General features: G+C 39.8%; 1 protein-coding gene across 6 annotated transcripts in view; it reads left to right on the top strand.

Annotated features, from left to right (window-relative positions):
* kdm1b (lysine demethylase 1B) overlaps positions 1-19,798 on the top strand; it is a 108,180-nt gene that overhangs the window by 53,299 nt on the left and 35,083 nt on the right. For 5 of the 6 annotated variants that reach the window (XM_043719147.2, XM_043719142.2, XM_043719145.2 and 2 more), the window contains 5 exons: positions 3,261-3,335; positions 7,216-7,350; positions 8,548-8,719; positions 13,945-14,072; positions 19,472-19,603. In XM_043719147.2, coding sequence (XP_043575082.2) covers positions 3,261-3,335; positions 7,216-7,350; positions 8,548-8,719; positions 13,945-14,072; positions 19,472-19,603 — 642 coding nt within the window. The remainder of the gene's footprint in view (positions 1-3,260; positions 3,336-7,215; positions 7,351-8,547; positions 8,720-13,944; positions 14,073-19,471; positions 19,604-19,798) is intronic. The other variant, XM_043719148.2, reaches the window with a different exon arrangement.

The raw sequence follows: 19,798 nt of genomic DNA, 5'->3' as shown, positions 1-19,798 counted from the left end.
CTGAGCAAGCAAACCTACATCCAGAACTGAGAAATATTCACTTCGTACTTATAACTGCAATTCTATTATCCAAACTTTCAATAAGTTGATAAAGGAGGATAGCCAAGGACTTCTGACCTGTAGTCAAAGCCACAATCTTTCTGACTTGAACATAATTAAAAATCAAATTAAACTTTGGTTTCTTTTTCATAGGCTGGTTGACTCCCAATGGGACATCTGTTAACTTTCAAACATCAGTGATCTGTTTCAGCATAATGTATTGCTGGAATCAAACATCCACAGCATTCTTTGAACAAGAATCAACCACAAATAGTCAACCACAGTCTTAGCTTAAGCAAACATTAATTTGTCTGTTTTTTTTTAGAAACAAGCTGTTGCTCACAGTCCATAGGTCACTTTCAGCTCTCAGCTCATGGTTCAACCAAAAATGATAAAGTAATAAAAATAAAGTGAAATATCAGTGAGGATTCTAACCCAGTTGATTCAAAAATATGCCCCCATTTAATTGACTTCTGCTGAGAGAAACAGTCTATCCAATCTAATAAATTACTCATAAATCTTTACACCTCAATTCAATCTGCCTTCAGCTATTTCTCTTCCAAAAAACAACCCTTGATCTATCTAATCTATCTTTAGCTAAAACGCTTAATTCCAGGTAGCGTCCTCACAAGTCATTTATACAGATTTTAGCATTTGTTTCCTGCAATGCATTTTTGCAATGAATTAGCAGTAATGTAACTAGTGTTTTGCAGAATTGGAAAATAATTTTCCTGGTATTATTCTATATGAATTAGCCAATAAAGGGGAATTATGCCTCATGATTTTTTATCATCAGAGTGAATTTGTTACAATTGCAATAAATGCTGCCTGTCATTCATTAGAATTGCCCCTTCCTGTTAAATGCTCTTAGAACAAATGGCCTTGCAAAAGCTTAAGTCGGAGATTGAATTGGCCGCTTAAGGCACCTAGAACCTTTGTGAATGAGAGACAAACAACTTCCTGTTTCATAAAGATTAAGGAATTGTTAATTAGCAGTACAGACTCTGAACCATGAAGTTAGAAAAGTCTCAAATCAGAACATAAAAACAAGTGAAGAAATATTGCAATAAGAGAAGAATAAACAAGGCAAGTTTTTTTTAAAAAAACAAGTTTACATTTTTTTAAAAAATGAAATAACAATTAAAATTTGATGGACTGAAAACCCATACTGGTAGAAGTTAATTTTCACATTGTTTTTCCTCGATTGAGTCACTGCACAGTTAAGAGTACAGGATATAATAGGCAAGCTGTAACTTTGTGATTTCAGTTCACATTTATGATGCATGTACAGGAACTTGGCAAACTCAGTTCACTTAAATGGACAGCTAGAAAGTGAGATGTGGTTTTTCAGAGCTTATGGCAGCAAGATGTAGCTCAATATTTAGTGCCAACAATTAATGTTAATTACTTTTACAATAAATTCTGCCCTATTGTAGTTAATTTTCTGTTAAATATCATCTTGGAATATTAAAACTCCTCTTGCTGCGAAACTGAGTATAATTTATCATTATTAAAGTATCAGAGATACATTAACAGGGTGATGGTTGCTACTTAGTCCATTCAGTCTCCTGTTTCATGCTAAGTTCCCCACCATTTTTCTCACTCTCTGTTTTAAATTTGGGAGTCAATTCTTTTTTGGAGTTATACTTGCTTGTTGATTGTGCAATGTTAACTACTAGTTGTAGTCCCTCAGATAATGAAATGTCTCTGTCTCTGCCTGCACACACAAGATGTGGACAGCATTCAGACTTTGGCTGGAAAGTAGCAAGTAAAATTCATACCAGTGGCCATGTCCAACAAGGCAGAATCTACTCATCTCCCCATGATGTTGAATGGCATTACTAATAACTATGAACTCCCCACCATCAACATCCTTGCTAACTTTGAAGTTAAAATTACCTGGACTCATGATCTAAATACTGTTACATGAGAGGCTGGGAATTTTGGAAAAACCACCTGTTCAGACTCTCCAAAGTCTGTCCACTATCCATAATGCACAAATTAGGAGTGTGGATGCCTGAATGAGTGTGGCTTCATTCACTCTGGAGCAGCTCAGTGCTCTTCATGGCAAAGTAAGCAGTTATATTCCAGTCTGAGGTAACATATGGTGATTTCTTTGTGTCATGTGGCCAAAATCTTCCTAAATGCAGTGTTATATGAATTAGATTTTTTTTTTTTAGATTAGATTACATTACAGTGTGGAAACAGGCCCTTCGGCCCAACAAGTCCACACCGACCCGCCGAAGCGTAACCCACCCATACCCCTACATTTACCCCTTACCTAACACTACGGGCAATTTAGCATGGCCAATTCACCTGACCTGCACATCTTTGGACTGTGGGAGGAAACCGGAGCACCTGGAGGAAACCCACGCAGACACTGGGAGAACGTGCAAACTCCACACAGTCAGTCGCCTGAGGCGGGAATTGAACCCGGGTCTCTGGCGCTGCGAGGCAGCAGTGCTAACCACTGTACCACCGTGCCGCCCAGTGTGGGTGTATGTAGACCACAGCAGATCACGAAGATCACTCACCACCAACTTCTCAAGGACAGTTAGTGATGGGCAATAAATGCAGGCCTGAGATGTCCACACTTCGCAAACAAAGTCTGATTAACTTAATCCCTGAGATTCTTTGCAGTTGCTGAAAACCCATACTGGTAGAAGTTAATTTTTATTGATGTTGGTGTCCTCTCAAAATTTTGAGTATTCCCCCGGTATTTTGGTAAATTGACTCCTCTCTGTGTTCCACAAGACTTGTAGTTCATTTCAACTGACATACTTTTCTTAAAAATAAAATGTCATGCTCTTACTGAGGGTTGGAAAGTTTTTTGAATAATTTGTTTAATATTAGAGGACTGTAAACATTGTTGTTTATTTAACTTTTGTTGGAGCCTCCTGTTCAAATCTGTTTTTACCAATAAATAAAACAAAACTGTTTTCACGTTTTTGCAGTCATTGTAGTATGTTGATCTTAATTAACAACCCTCTAGGTTTTTGCTTTTCAAATTATCTAAATAAATGACTGAAGTTATTAGTTGTTGAAATTTTGTTGCTTTTAAAATATTCTGTCACTTTTCTTGTCATGTTATTGATTCAGTAGTTGACTTATTACTGAAAATATAACAAACCAATTTTCCTGAGTAAAGTTCTATCTGATATATGTATTGAGTATTTTTAGATTTGTGATTATCAATTGTGTATTATTCTTATTTTTGACAGAAAAATGTTATTGTAATTGGCGCTGGTGCAGCAGGCTTAGCAGCTGCACGACAACTGCAAAATTTTGGAATTAAGGTAAGTCAGCTCTTTAGAAAACTTGTAATTTAAAAGTTAGTCACAAAAGCTCAATTTTAGTTTACTAACCGACTTCATCAAATTTAACAAACATGTCTATTTGAAATCACTAAATTGGGTCATTTTACAAAGAAAATACATGTATGGAAAATTGTTTGGTTATCTTAATGGACTGACTTAAATACGTGTGCAACCACATTCACTGAGAAGTGAGGACGCAAATATTGACTTTAAGCACCTAACATTACAAGGAGAAGCTATGATAAAATCCCTATGAAGTCAATTAACTGACTTGTTTTGATGTTTGATAACTGACCTGGTTGTTTGAAAATATATTGTTAGAATTTGCTTTCTAATATTCCTGTCCTCTTTCCTCCTTTCACCTAGCTGGGGTACAGTTCCATGTGTGTTGCCTTTTCCCTCTCATTTCAGTGTGACTATCCATTGTTTGTTAGGGAGTGCATTACAGTTGAGCTGCTCCTGACCTTATTCACTGACATCCATTGTTCAGTAGCAGTAACAGTTTCATAGTCACCAGTTGTTTGTTCTCTTCTCATTATGTGTCTCTTCACAATTTTGAAGAACACATGAGAGTAAAGTTGGTGGAATTTGTTAATGTAATTTGAAGGAATGTATATTTTGATAGGGGAGGAGTGGGGATAGGAGTAGAAAGCTTCTCGTAGTAAGTTTTGTTGGTGTGTTTAATTTGTGCAAAGTACTTGGTAAAAATCCAGCTTTAGATTTTATCCTAATTTTTTTTTAAACTTAATTGTCAGTAAAGAATTACATACTTGGTGACCTGTTGAGTCAAGAAATATTTAATGAAATATCTTTCTAGTTCAGACTGTTGTTCCCAAACATTTTAGTCAGTCATTCAATCAGTATTGTTGATGGATTGAGAAACCTAGAGTCAGGGCATATGGCCTCAATATTGATAGAGACTTGTCAGGAGCAAATTTAAGAAATGCTACACACAGATGTCATAGAAATTTTGGCATCTCTTGTTCAATTGGTCATTAATACTAAGTCAGTTTTATTTTAAATCTAGGATTGATAAGTTAGGCTTAATCAAAGTATTAAAGGATATGGAGTAAAGACCAGTGTTCAGATTAGTTCACAGATCATCCATGATCTCATTAAATTGCTGAACAAGATCAAAAGGCTAAATGGTCTGCTACAGTTCCCCTTTACCAGCAATTGCTAGTTATCTGTAAATAGCTAGCTGTTTTTAAGGTAACTGTCTCTTGCATAGGTCAGACAACTGTTTTCTTCAGCTTAACTTGGAAGAAATCCAGAAAGGTTGCAGGAGCATAGCCCGCAAGTGACAAGGGGGAAATGAGAGATTTTTTTTTTGGATGCAAGACCCCATTGAGTACTGGGGCCATACAACAAATGGTGAGTAGTACACAAGGTGCTCAGTAAGATGCAGGCTATCATGAAGGCCCCTAGACCTAAGAATATATCTCAACTGAAATCATTCTTTGGGCTTGTACATTACTATGGTTTTTGGCTGAATTGGGAACCATTCTAAAACCCTTGCATCTGTTGCTGGGAAAGGATGACTGTGGGAATGGGCCCAGGAATGTGAGGAGGTTTATGGAGGCGAAGCAAAAAGATTTGGGGTGGCTGAAGATGGACTCTCAGATTGAGGAGAAAGTTGGATAATGTCGCCCCTTCACCCATGCCTCAATCATGTGACATCAGATTCACAGTTTTGATTAGATAAGATTACATTACAGTGTGGAAACAGGCCCTTCGGCCCAACAAGTCCACACCGACCCGCCGAAGCGCAACCCACCCATACCCCTACATTTACCCCTTACCTAACACTACGGGCAATTTAGCATGGCCAATTCACCTGACCTGCACATCTTTGGACTGTGGGAGGAAACCGGAGCACCCGGAGGAAACCCATGCAGACACGGGGAGGACGTGCAAACTCCACACAGTCAGTTGCCTGAGGCGGGAGATGAACCCGGGTCTCCGGCGCTGTGTGACAACAGTGCTAACCACTGTGCCACCGTGCCGCCCACGAACCAGTAGAGGGACTTATTTCTGGTGGCCATGGGTGCCCACTCAAAGTGGCCTGAGGTGGTGGTGATGAAGTCAGTATCAGCAGAAGTAACAGTAGGCCGAGTGGGTGAAATCTCTTCCAGATTCAGGAATCCCAAACAAATTGAGAGTGACAATGGTCCGTAATATTTGGTGCACGTCTTCAAGGAGTTCCTGGAAAATCGCAGTCATACATGTACCAATCAGCTCCATGCCACTGTGCAACAAACGGCTAGGTGGAGAGATTTGTTCAAACCTTGAAGCGGGTCTTAAAGGTGTCTCAAGGGGAAGGTTTGCTTGGACGGTGACTCAACAGGTTCCTTAGCATATACAGGGACATGCCACAGTGTTCACTGGGATCCTCAATGTTCTTATGGTTCTCCGTTGGCAGTTGAACATTGTTTTGAGTTACTGCAGCTGGAAAAGACCAGAGAGGTGATAGAGCGAAATCAAGAAGGACAGACGGCCAGAAGGATGGGAACTTCAAGGCCAAGGGTATTCCATAGAGGAGAGACCATGTTGGCCTGGAATTATATGTTTGGGGAAGAACTGATCCCAGCGGTAGAAGTGGTTCAAACAGGACTGTTGTCGTATATGGTCCGGAGGAGAGACATGGACCAGCTGGATGCTGCACCTCATCAATGGTAAAGGGCAGGGGTTGCTGGGAAATGTCCCTCAAAAGACCAGGCTAGTCCAGATGGGAACTGTGCTGTTGACAAGTCACAGCAGAGTTGGTCATAACCAGGGAGGAGACAACAGTAGTGCCAGAGGTCAACAGTGAGGGATATCTATGCAGAACAACAGGAGCTTCCTGAAACCTGGGAAACTACACTAGGAAAGGTTCCTCAGCTGGGACAGTCTTCTAGGAATCGTCATCACTCTGATCATGTCAGTGTAGTCTAAGGAAGGTCATTTGTTTTTTTACCATTTGTTTGTAAATATTCCTGATGATGTACATCTCTTACCTACAGTGCCTGTATTATAGTTATAATTGTTGGATTTATATGTAATATATACAATTTAAATGATTTGGACTGGAGCACCCGGAGGAAACCCGCACGGACACTGGGAGAATGTGCAAACTCCACATAGACAGTTGCCTGAGGTGGGAATTGAACCCAGGTCTCTGGCACTATGAGGCAGCAGTGCTAACCACTGTGCCACCCTGCTGCCCAGATAGTATCTGGTATACTATCTTTGCTATGTTTTTAAGGCAATATATTGAAATATAATCTAATAAAACTCCTCTTATGCAATGGGAAAGGCTGATGCTGGCACATCAAAAATGCCCAGGGCGGAGGATAAGACATCACCCATCCTAATTGTGGGAGTATTGTGGTTGGTGATGTGCCAGGCAGCTCAAATTTTACTCTACTGGCTTGCTTAATCCTGGCTCTTTGCACACACTTTGCTCAGCCTTTGATTTAAGAGGTCAGCATCTTGGTAGTGGATGGTTAAAGGAATTTCGTTTGTAATTCTAAGCATGTTTGAAATTTCTGGGAAGCATATTGAATTTGAGATTCTTCCCTTTCACAATTCTTTTCAGTAATGGTGCTTGTGCATCCCCTGAATCATTGTTTGGTGATTAGATGTTTAAGATTAGACTGTACAGCAAAGATTTTATTTTCTTTTGATAGAGTTGACTATTTCATTTTCTTTTAGTGACAGCTATTGTCGCTTTAAGTTGCTTGACCAACTAAAAATAAACTGGATTTAAGTGTTAGAATTGGTCCTGTGTATGGTTTCAGAGGGAAGACTTCTAACAAATGATTACTGGCAGTTGTGACAATACAGAAATGGATTTTCTGATTGTTGCGTTTCACATTAGGTAATGGTGCTGGAAGCCAGAGATCGGATTGGTGGACGTGTTTGGGATGACCACTCTCTCGGTGTGACTGTAGGAAAAGGAGCACAGATTGTTAATGGCTGCATAAACAACCCTATAGCACTAATGTGTGAGCAAGTGGGTTTTTGTATTATATAGCAATATTATGACTGCATTAATCATTGACCTGTTTGAATAATGATTTCGCAGATTGCATTTTTTGTCTTAATGATTTATTATAATTTACAACTTTTTTCCTTTAATATTTTTTGCCCATCATTTTGGTTGCCTGACTTAAGTTAGCAATTTTTGGTTTTATGTCTCTCTTTGTGCTGCTTGTAAATGAAACAATATTGATTTACTTTACTCTAACTACTTTGTTTACTCTTTCCAAACAAAAGTAAATTAGTGCTGATTCATGGTCCTTTTTAATAGCAAAAGGAGAGAAATTCAGTTTTTATTCTTGCAAGTAAGTAGTGTCCTTGGCTCACTATCTTCAGTAGTTTGGTGAGTGACCTTCCCTATACATTAGGACCAGAAATGGGGATATTCACTGTGCAATGATCAATATGATCTGCTTCTCTTCAGAAATTGAAGCAGACTATGTCCAGTGTAGCAAGACCCCAACGTTTATACTTGTGTAGATAAATGGTAAGTATCTTCTGTGCCACACAAGTGCCAGGCACCCTCCCCGACAATCAATAACATTTAACATCACTAAATTCTGCAGTATTAGCATCCGGAAGTTACCGTTGACCAGCAGTTGAACTATGCTAACTATATAAACACGGTGGCTAAAAGAGCAGCTAGGAATTTAGAGATACACGTTTCACCACCAAACTTTCAAAGCCTGACCAGGAATTACAATACCCAAGTCGAGAGTATGATGGCATACTGTCCACTTGTACATTACTATTAAGTAGAATTCCCATAACCTGTACATTGAAAAAGTTGTTGGGGAAAAGATTGTTCTCTGGCTGTGCGAATGTATTTCTATGGAGATATATAGAGGAATGAATCCAGATGTTGCTTTGCTGCTCCTCACTGATGTTTACCAACACCTGAATGCCACTTAAAATTTTGATGTATTTACTTCTTCATCCCCCATTCCTCCAGTAATGGAGATGGTAGGAAACCATTAAAATTACAGAGACTATAGCTTGCAATCTTGTGATCACCACTTTAGCATGGTAGCGTCCTAAGTCATTGGTTCATATAAATGTGGAATTTTTGTTTACTCAAATTGCTACTGGCAGAAGTCTAAATTAACTTGTTGCGATACGAAAAATTTGTATAAGCTTTGTTGAATCCTTTTGAAATTAATTCCTTCTGCAGCTTGGAAGTAAGATGTACAAATTGGGGGATAGGTGTGATCTAATTGAAGAAGGTGGAAGGGTGGTTGATCCCACCATAGACAAGTGCATTGACTTCCATTTCAATGCAATGCTGGATGTTGTAGCAGAATGGAGAAAAGACAAGAAACAATTTCAAGATGTGCCTCTTGGAGGTGAGTTGTCTCGAAACAACTTTCATGAATGTTGTTTAGAGTTCAAATAATCTGGATTTAATCCTTAAAAGTCATAACACTGTGCTAAGTATTCTATTTGTTTAGAATTCACAAAACTAATATCTAAATTTAAAGATCTAAAATCTAAATCAGCTATTTTACAATAATTTAAAGTTAAAAGAATATTTAGGGGAAGAAAAAGGCCCATTAAGACCACAGTGGTAATTTGTGCATGGAACAGGAAGGATGTAGGTAGATTTCTAAATGAATACTAAAATTTAACATTAAAAACTGGAAATCTGAAAAAAACAAATTACTGGAGAAACTTTGCAGGTCTGGCAGCATCTGTAGAGAGAAAGGAACACCTTCTTCCATGTTCTTTACCCCCACTGTCATCAGCATATCTTTTCCCTCATCACTACTAGTTCTGAAGAAGGGTCACTGGGCCTGAAACTTTAACTCCACTGTCTTTCCCCAGATGCTGCCAGACCTGCTGAGGTTCACCAGCAATTTGTTTTTGATATAAATGAATACTTTGAGTTGATGCTCACAAGTGAGGGGGGTGCTGTGGATATCGAAGTAAAGGAGAAGGACTGAGATATATTTAAGGAAATTAACACAGTGAGGAGGTTCTGAGTAGTCTGGTGGGCTTAAAATTAATAAATACATCTCTAGGGCCAGATGATGTATCCCTGGCTGTTGAGGGAGGCAAGCAGAAAGTAGCAAGCCATTGGCAATAATTTTTACTTCTTCCCTGGCCATGGAGGTGCCAAAGGACTGGAGGAAAGTTAGTGCGGTAAAGTTATTCAAAAATGAGCAAGAGATAAACCAGGAAATTACAGACCAGTCAGTCTAACCTCAGTCATGGGGAAACTATTGGAAGAAATTCTGAGGGACAGATTTAGTCTTCACTTAGAGGCAGAGATTTATCAAGAATAATCATCAAGAATTTTTAAATGGGAAGGTTGAAGGTTGTGTGTGACCAACTTGATTGAATTTTTTGAAGAGGTAACCAGATGTGTAGATGAGGGCAATGCCATTGACGTACTCTACTTGAACTTCAAGTAGATAAGTAGATAAGGTCCTGAATGGGAGACTGGTCATGAAGGTAAGAGTCTGTGGGATCCAACAAAATTTGGCTAGTTGAACCCAGAAGTTGCTGCCTGCAGGAAGCAGAGGGTGATGATCAAAGCATGTCTTTGTGACGGGAATCAACATTGTGGCCTTGCTGTTGGTGTTATATACAAATGATTTAGACTTAAGGAAGTAGTAGAGGCTGGTACAATTGCAACATTTAAAAGGCATCTTGATGGGTATATGAATAGGAAGGGTTGAGAGGGATGTGGGCCAAATGCTGGCAAATGGGACTAGATTAGATTAGGATATTAGGTGGGCATGGACAAAGTGAACGAGACCTAGACAGGGCAGATAGGAAGAAACCTTTCTGTTTGGAAGGATCAATGACTGGGAGTATCGATGTTAGGTAACTGCAGAAGTCTTAGAGGAGATGTATGGAAAACCCAGAGCTGATTGGAATCTGAAACTCAGTGCCTGAAAACAAATGGTGGAGGCAGAAACCCTCATAATATTGAGGAAGTATTTAGATACAGGTAATTCTTCTATAGTGCGATGGTTGTGTTCTTGTTCAGCCCCGCACGATAGAAAAATTGCACTTTAGAAATGGAGATTAAAGTGTTGGTGACGCAATCACATTACAGCCAATACATGTTTTAAAAGTTTGTACTTTAGAAACAGTGTCCTCCAATTCACCAATTGCGTTATAGCAAATTCGCGTTAACAAAACACGCATTATAACAGAATGACCTGAATGCACTTACAAAGCTCCATCAAATGCTGGGATTGGAATAGTTAAATGCTTGTTTTTGACTGGTGCAGACTTGGTAAACCAATATGTTGAAGAGTCTTTTGTTGTGCCATTGATCGCTATGACTAACTCTATTGCTCCCAGGATTTGTACAAGCACTTGCAAGTTTGAAATATTCAGAGGTATATTCTGTTGGATAAAAGGTAAAAATAAAAAATAGGGATCCACAGATATTCAAAGCTGTATATAAGAGGCTGAAGGGTGAACTTAGAGATTCATAACATCATGAGGGTCATTGATAGGTGAATAGTCAAGGTTTTTTCTTTCCCCCAGGGTAGGGGAGTCCAGAACTAGAGGGCATAGGTTTAAGGTGAGAAGGGAAAGATTTAAAAGGGACCTAAGGGGCAATGTTTTCACACACAGGATATTGCATGTATGAAATGTCTGCCAGAGGAGGTGGTGGAAGCTGTACAATAGTAACATTTAAAAAACATCTGGATGGAAATATGAATAGGAAGGGTTGAGAGGAATATGAGCCAAATGCAGGCAAATGGGATATCTGGTCGGCATGGACAAATTGGACCGAAGGGTCTGTTTCCATGCTGTACAGCTGTATGACTAAATACAGGACAGTTTTGTTTTTGTAGCTGTGCTGTAAAATGATAAATTTACCTTAGCCATCTAGTGTTTGTGCCCTGACCCTTAATGTTGTACAGTTCACTTAAAAATGTGATTTTCTGATAGTGTAGAATGCTTAAGCTACCTTCTCTGCTCCCCATCACCCCAAGCTTTAAAGGAAACAACACAAATATAGGTTGTTATGGACCAGGCCAGACCCCCTCAAAAATATTTTAAGAAGGTAGCCTTGACCCTAACTTTTTCTTATGCTAAAGGCAGATGTGAAGTGGGTGTTTCAGGTGTGATACAACTCACTGGTCAAATCACTCAGCTTAAAGTAAAACAAAATTTATTTAAACACTGCAATTGAAACAGACAAAAGAAAGGGGAATTTAGAATAACCTAACTGTTTGAAAACTTTATTGACTCGATACATTAACTGTCAATAATTAACTGTTCCAATGAAGTAACATCCCATAAACACTCCCCTTGCCAGAAAGGTAAATTCAAGCACCGATTCTATCAAGCAGGAGGGATCAACATCCAGAGAGAGATTTCAGAGAGTGTCAGCGGGGTCCTTTACTGAAGCTTGCACTTCTTCTGGACTTGTGATTCTGCTTGTGACTGCTACAGCAAAACAAACTCAAAAAAAAGCCTGAACTGGGAGAACTGACCATTCCCCTTCCATTGTTAAACTGGACTCTTTGTTGCCTCTGCCTTTACCACCTCTATTGGGAATAAAAGCTAAGGACACAATAACCTTTTTAAAGTGACAGCATCATCACAGGGTTAACAGTATTAGTGAATCTTAACAAGGCATGCGCAAAATATTTATATATTCTGCCCTTTTGCCCCATCTCCATCCATTTTACAAAATGTTGTGTTGCAATGTCTTTCTGGGTAGCGAGGAATGTGATACAACGTTCAGATTTGAAAAGGTTATACAAGTTTTCATGAAAGTAAAGTGTGCTTCTCCATATGTTGCCATTGGTCCTTGCGCAAAGCAAGTACACATGGGGTAAGAATTTTAAAGATTGAAAAGCTACTCTAAATCTTGCCATGAGTCCATAGAAATAGGAACAGGAGTAGTATGCCCAGCCCTTCGAACCTTTTCTGCCAGTCTTGAGGATCATGGCTGCTCTGACATTCCTCATATCCACTTTCCTGATCTTTCTCTGTAATCCTTGATTCCTCCTGCTAGTCAAGAATCTATTTCTCTCAGACTTAAATATACACAAGGACTCTGCGCCCATCACACTCTAAAGCCAGGAGTCCAAAGACAATCAACCAATCAAAATAATAATTCCTCCTCATTGCAGTCTTAAATTGACACCCCTGAGACTATGCCCTCTAGTCCTAGACTCTCCCATGGGGAGAAAGATCTTCTCAACATTTACTGTCAAGCCCTGTAAATCCTATATGTTTCGCTGAGAACTTGGGTGGCATGGTGGCACAATAGTTAGCACTGCTGCCAGAGCCAGAGACCCGGGTTCAATTCCTGCCTCAGGCAACTGCCTTTGTGGAGATTGCATGTTCTCCCCGTGTCTGCATGGGTTTCCTCCAGGTGCTCCGGTTTCCTCCCACAGTCCCACAATGTGCAGGTTAGGTGAATTGGCCATTCTAAATTGCCCATAGTGTTAGGTGAAAGGGTAAATGTTGGGGACTGGATCTGGGTGGGTTGCTGTTCGGAGGGTCGGTGTGGACTTGTTGGGCCGAAGGGCCTGTTTCCACACGGAAAGTAATCTAATCTAAACTTCTCATTCTTCTAAACTTCAGCGAGTTGAGTCCCAAACTGTTAGTCTTTACTCCTAAAACAATTCCTTCATACCAGTAATCATCCCAATGTACATTCTCTGAACTGCCTCCTTCCTGTTGTTGTTAAGTCCATTTTGAACATTGATTATTTGTTTGATTGCTTTTTCCCTACCATTCCCATCCTCCCGTCCAGCTCACTTTCTGTCTTACTGCCTCACTTACTTGCTCCCTCTGGTACTGAATAATAGTCCATGTGTGGTGCTAATGTCATTTTGTAGGACGAATACGAATTTTTGTTCTTTCCCACGGGTTAATCATCAGTGAATATTGGTTGATCTTGAATTAGAATAAGCAAATAAGCAATGGTTGGCTGTGTTCCAGTTTGATATTCTAAAAAACTGGAGTTGCTGGGATTCTGAAATTAAAGCAGAAAATTCTGGAAGGCACAGTCAGGGAATCTGTAGATAGAGAAGCTGACTTCATGTTTGAAGTTTGGTATGCCTTCTTCAGAATTGACAGATCAAGTCCTGTTCCTTGATCTTGCATTTAAACTGCAGGAGGCCGAAGACTGAACGATCGCATCAAAACAAACTGGAGATTTTGAAATGGCAGATGACTGGAAGCTTGGGATTATGTTTGCAGACTGATCGGAAGTACCTGACCAAGTAGTTGACCAAACTGTGTTGGGTGGCTTCAGTTTAGAGTAGACTGCATTGTGAGCAGTAACAATTGTTATATTAAGTTGAAAAAACTGTACAAAAGTCACTATTTTATCTGAAAGGAATGTTTGAATGAAGGAATGAGGTGAAATAGCAGATGTTGTTTCTCCTGCATTTGTGTGGAAAGGTGGCTTGGAATACGAGAGTCATTGAGAAGTACACTGGGGTGTTACCAAGTGAATCTTTCCTTCTAATTCGAAGAAGAGGGCAAGATATGTTTGTTTGGGAAATGGCAAGCAGATTTGTTGAACAAAAGGCTTCCAAAAAAAAAGCAAAACTCAACATACAAGTTTTTGTTCTGTGTGCAGAAAAGATTGAGGAGATCTACCAAACTTTTATTCAAGAATCTGGAGTCCAGTTCAGTGAACTAGAAGCCAAAGTGCTGCAGTTTCATCTTGGCAACCTTGAATATGCATGTGGTAGCAACCTACAGCAGGTAAAAATAAAATGAAAGAATCATCTGAATGCTATAGAAAATTGTCAGTGATGTATAACATTGATTTTAGTAATAACTGCAGTAATTATAAGTTGTATTTTCAGTGGCTAATAGTTTATACTTTGTGGGTCTTCAGGTAGAGAATTGTAAAGGGATGCTTGGACCGGAGAACTCAAATTTTTCTGGAAAAAAAATCCTCAACAGATTTATTTTTTTCAGTAATGCTCGAATTCTGTACTAATAAGGGAGTAACTGGTGTGTGTAGGTTTAATCACCATTATAGAAATGAAGTTTCAAGGTGATCCAAGGGTTGAAATGTTCAAGGCTACACAGTATTTTGGAAAGATAAACCGTGGCAAAAGAATAGATGTACCCTTGACAGTGAACAATAACATAAATGAGAGAGGATCTATGCTCAGATGTTCATACAGTACAGTCAATATGGGTCGCAATTACGAATGGCAAGAAGCATAGAATGCAGGTGGGACTAGTTTATAAACTCGCTAAAAGTAGTTATACCATTGCACAAAATATTAAACAAATTATTTGAGCAAAAGTAATCTAAAAATTGTGGGGATTTTGATTTTTGTATAAATCAGAAAATAAAATGGCCTGGGTAGTATAGAGAATTAGCTGAAAGAATGTTTTTCAGGATTGCTTCTGAAAGCACACCATTGTAGAGCTGTGGTAAAAGCCATTTTGGATTTGGGATTCTGCAATGAGGCAGGTTCAGGAGCAACAAAAGCAGTGTTTGAGAAAATCCATTCTGGCTTAATCTGCAGAGAGTGAAAACAATTCCAGTTTGAAGTCCACTGCGATTCTTCTTTGGAACTGAATTCGAAGTGTTTTTAAGCACTGTAAGACCTCTAATAATTGATTAAATGGGGAGAAAAAAATTAATAAATTAGCCAAGAATTTACAAATTTGGCCTTTTGCAGCCACCAAAGGACTATGGTTTTGGGAAGAGTGCTAATATAAATTTTGATTTAAAAGCAGAAACAAGAGAAGTTATGGCAAATGGGGAAATTGCATGGATATTCAATATTTTGTCTTTACAGTAGAAGGGGCAGCTTGCATTTAAGACATAGTGAGTAACCAGGGCTCGAAAGAGTGAATAAGTTAAGATAGTTAGTCTTAGTAACAAACAAATATAGGCACAGATTGTGCATTTTCAGACTGTCTAGTTGAGTGCCACAAGGATCATGCTTTGGGCCTTAGCTATTTACGATCTACAATAATTACTTGGATGAAGAGACAGTAACGTATCTACGTTTGATACAAAGCCAGACAAAAATGCAAGTTGAGGAGGACACAGGCTACAGATAGCAAGATGGTAGTTGACGTGTAATTTGTACCTGAAGTTATTCGCTTTGATCACAAAAATAAAGCAAATTTTTCATGAAAGGTGTGACACTTAGAAATATTAATGTTCAAATAATTTAGTGTGCATGTTCAAGGCTCACACAAAAAAGTCTACAGATAGAGAAAGCAATTGAAGGCACGTTGGCTTTAATTGCAAGGTGTTTGAAGTAGAGGATTAGAGGGGTGTTGCCATGATTGTATTGGGTTTTGGTGGGCCATATCAGGAATACAGATTGCAGTTTGGTCTCCATATTTAAGGAAGGCAATACAGGGAAAGTTCACCAGATTGATTCCTAGCATGTGAGGATTGTTCTCTGATGAATGACTGAGTAAATTGGGCCTATATGCTCTCGAATGTGAGTCAATTTCATTGCAATATGCAAGACTCTGAAGAGGCTTGATGGAGTAGATGCTGAGAGAAATGTTTCCTGAAACAAAAACATGGACATGGTCTAGAAATAATCAATTTTTAAATCAAAGTGAAATAGACAATAGGTGCAGGAGTAGGCCTGCAGAAAGGTGGTTGCAAAAGGCCAAATTAAGTAAGAGCATCATATAATCTTTCAGCAGAGACAGAAGAAAGTTGCAGAGGCAGCTAACCAAGTGGTCCTAATGTTAGTGACAAAGGAATCCATGAGTTCGTTGCATATTTCATGTTCGAAGGGAATGTGGGAAAGGATTTTAAACAAATGATTTGAAGTAGGCAAAAGATCCTTTGATTCCGGGATGATTCTAGAAAAGTGAACTATATTTGCAGATGGAAGATGAAACATTTGTTCGTATGTTGTGACCCTGTCACATTCGGTGAATTGCTAAAGTGGTTGGTCACCATATAACTTTGAGACTGTCTTTCTTGGATTTGAAGTAAAGGCTGTTCAGGGGGAGCAGCCAGGTGAGAGAAGGTAATGGTTTAATGGTGATTAGAGTGTTGAACATGGAGGTGAGCATGTGGTTGAATAGATCAATAACTCTAGAAATCTTAAGGTGAATGGAGGTCCAAAACACACACATTTGGGAGAGGGGTGGAGGTAAGATCCAAGGAGGAGAAGATGGCAGAAGTATAAGGGTTCAGACTGCTGTGGAATTTAACTGAAGGAGCCACATGACACTGTGACAGACTTAGGTAAAAACAATGACTGCAGATGCTGGAAACCAGAGTCAAGATTAGAGTGATGCTGGAAAAGCGCAGCAGGTCAGGCAGCATCCGAGGAGCAGTAAAATTGACGTTTCGGACAAAAGCCCTTCATCAGGAATACAGGCAGAGAGCCTGAAGGGTGAAGAGATAAATGAGAGGAGGGTGGGGGTGGGGAGAAAGTAGCATAGAGTACAATAGGTGAGTGGGGGAGGGGACAACGGTGATAGGTCAGGGGGAGGGTGGAGTGGATAGGTGGAAAAGAAGATAGGCAGGTAGGACAAGTCATAGGGACAGTGCTGTGCTGGAAGTTTGGAACTGGGGTGAGGTGAGGGAAGGGGAAATGAGGAAACAATTGAAGTCCACATTGATGCCCTGGGGCTGAAGTGTTCCGAGGCGGAAGATGAGGTGTTCTTCCTCCAGGCATCTGGTGGTGAGGGAGTGGCGGTGAATGAGGCCCAGGACCTCCATGTCCTCGGCAGAGTGGGAGGGGGAGTTGAAATGTTGGGCCACGGGGCGGTGTGGTTGATTGGTGCGGGTGTCCCAGAGATGTTCCCTAAAGTGCTCTGCAAGGAGGTGTCCAGTCTCCCCAATGTAGAGGAGACTGCATCGAGAGCAACGGATACAATAAATGATATTGGTGGATGTGCAGGTAAAACTTTGATGGATGTGGAAGGCTCCTTTAGGGCCTTGGATGGAGGTGAGGGAAGAGGTGTGGGCACAGGTTTTGCAATTCCTGCGGTGGCAGGGGAAGGTGCCAGGATGGGAGGGTGGGTTGTAGGGGAGCTTGGACCTGACCAGGTTAGTCACGGAGGGAACGGTCTTTGCGGAAGGCAGAAAGGGGTGGGCAGGGAAATATATCCCTGGTGGTGGGGTCCGTTTGGAGGTGGCAGAAATGTCAGTGGATGATTTGGTTTATGCGAAGGTTGGTAGGGTGGAAGGTGAGCATCAGGGGCATTCTGTCCTTGTTCCGGTTGGAGAGGTGGGGTCTGAGGGCAGATGTGCAGGATGTGGATGAGATGCGTTGGAGGGCCTATCTTCTTTTCCATCTATCCACTCCACCCTCCCCCGACCTATCACCTTCATTCCCACCCCCATTCACCTATTGTACTCTATCCTACTTTCTCCCCACCCCCACCCTCCTCTCATTTATCTCTCCACCCTTCAGGCTCTTTGCCTGTATTCCTGATGAAGGCCATTTGCCCAAAATGTCGATTTTACTGCTCCTCAGATGCTGCCCGAACTGCTGTGCTTTTCCAGCACCACATTAATCTAGACTGTGACAGACTTGGCAAGGCAAGTGGTGAAGTGTGTACCCAGGGCTTCAGTCAGGGCGAAGTGTGATTACTCCTCAGTACATTTTCCATCAATGTTATGCTCATGTAGTTTTCTGTAAGCTCATGGATTACAAGGACTTTATTTACAAATGAATGGACATTCTGGAACAATGTAAATTTTATTTTTGTTTTCCCTCTCGCTCTTTTGTCAATTATTTTAAATCAGGAGTTGCTGACCCCCTTGAGACAGTAAGCAGTTTCTCATTTTCTCTCCCAAACCTTCAAATGTTATTTTTGAAGCTGAACTCCAGGTCATTTTTCTGCAAAAATATAAAGTTACAGCCTGTGAACTTGTAGTGCTTGTGAGGGGCCTGTGTTATTCTCCGAATACAGGTACTAATCCTATCCAACATCTGATCAAGCAGTGATGAACTATGCCCCCCCACCCAATTAAGTATCCAGTTTGCTAAAGTGACTTTAATACAAAGCTTTCATTTCTGGATAAGTCTGTTAATTGATACTTGCCTTTTTTGAGGAAAAGGTTAATGCTGGCTTTCCACTATACTTCTCAAATTAATTTTATTCTTGGTAATGATCTCTAGTAATTTTCTTTTCACTGGCCTGTGGTTACCAAGTTTATTTCCCCTATTCCTCCAGTACTCTGGCACCACTCCCAAGTCTAAACGAAGATTGAAAGATTGTGACCAGTTTCTGCTGTATTCAATATTAGTTCCCTTAGCAGTCTATAATGCATCCCATTTGTATTAGGTGACTTGATAACTTTGAGTAGCAGTTTGATCGACACAGTTTTTATCTCTTTGTTGTAAATAATAATCTCTAACCACTCCTCTATTCTAACAGTAATTTATCTTATTCTGTGGAAGCAATACAAAACACTAACTCAATGCTTAGTCATGTCCTGTACCTGAGATTTCCTCCTTTTTCTAGCCCTTAGTTTATCCCACATGCAAAAAGTAGCCTTCCCTTTTGTATTACCATCTAGTATTTTGTATGATGGAAACGAAGAACTGCAGATGCTGGAACTCTGAAACATTAAACAGTAAGCGCTGGAGAAACTCTGGCAGCATCTGCAGAAAGAGAAGTAGAGGTAGCATTTCAAATCCTGTGATTCTTTGTCAGGACATTATTTTTTTTTCAACTTTATTGCGATTATTTTTCTCACATTGAATTTTCTGTATTCTCGATGTCCTGTCTGATTTTCTGCTGGATTATGAACATTTTATGCTTTTGACTTTAAATATTTCTTTTTGTCACCCTGAGACCTTTGGAGTAAGCTTGTTTGTAACTTAACTATTCTAGTCTTTATTCATTGAATATTTACTTGGTCGTTTTTGCTTGCAACACAACTGTCATATTTTCTCAAATCCGGGGTTTGCTGTCTTCCAGTTCTTTATTTCCAACTGTTATTAACTTGTTAATTTTTCTGTCAGTGCTTTAAACCTGTTCTCATGAATGGTGACTATTGGACTAATGTTCTTCCTTTGGAACACACTCCACTAATCTAAGCTATTGTTTATTTTTCTGGTATAACTGTAAAAGGTTATCAAGTTGAAAAAATGCAAATATATTTCTTTTTCTGTATGTAACTGACATGATTTTTGTTGTAGGTGTCTGCACGTTCCTGGGATCACAATGAGTTTTTTGCCCAGTTTGCAGGTGATCATACTCTCTTCACATCAGGTTACTCTGCCATCATCAATAAACTTGGTGATGGTCTGGACATTCGACTTAATACTCCAGTAAGTTTTCTGTTTTTAAATGGCAGCTCCATTTGTAAAACAAAAATGGAGTACCAAAAACTTGCAGTTTATCATACTGATAAAGTTAATCACAGGATATATTTTAAAGGATGGTTATTTTTAAAAAAGCAGAACTAGCAAGTTTATTTTGGATTCGTCCCTGAGCCACAAGCAAATTGGTGTTCGGTCAGCTAG

The sequence above is a fragment of the Chiloscyllium plagiosum genome, unplaced genomic scaffold (assembly GCF_037043375.1).
Source record: "Chiloscyllium plagiosum isolate Xiang-an unplaced genomic scaffold, Cpla_swu_hap1 HiC_scaffold_34, whole genome shotgun sequence".
Classification (NCBI taxonomy): Eukaryota; Metazoa; Chordata; class Chondrichthyes; order Orectolobiformes; family Hemiscylliidae; genus Chiloscyllium; species Chiloscyllium plagiosum.
This window is presented reverse-complemented; position numbering and strand designations above follow the sequence as displayed.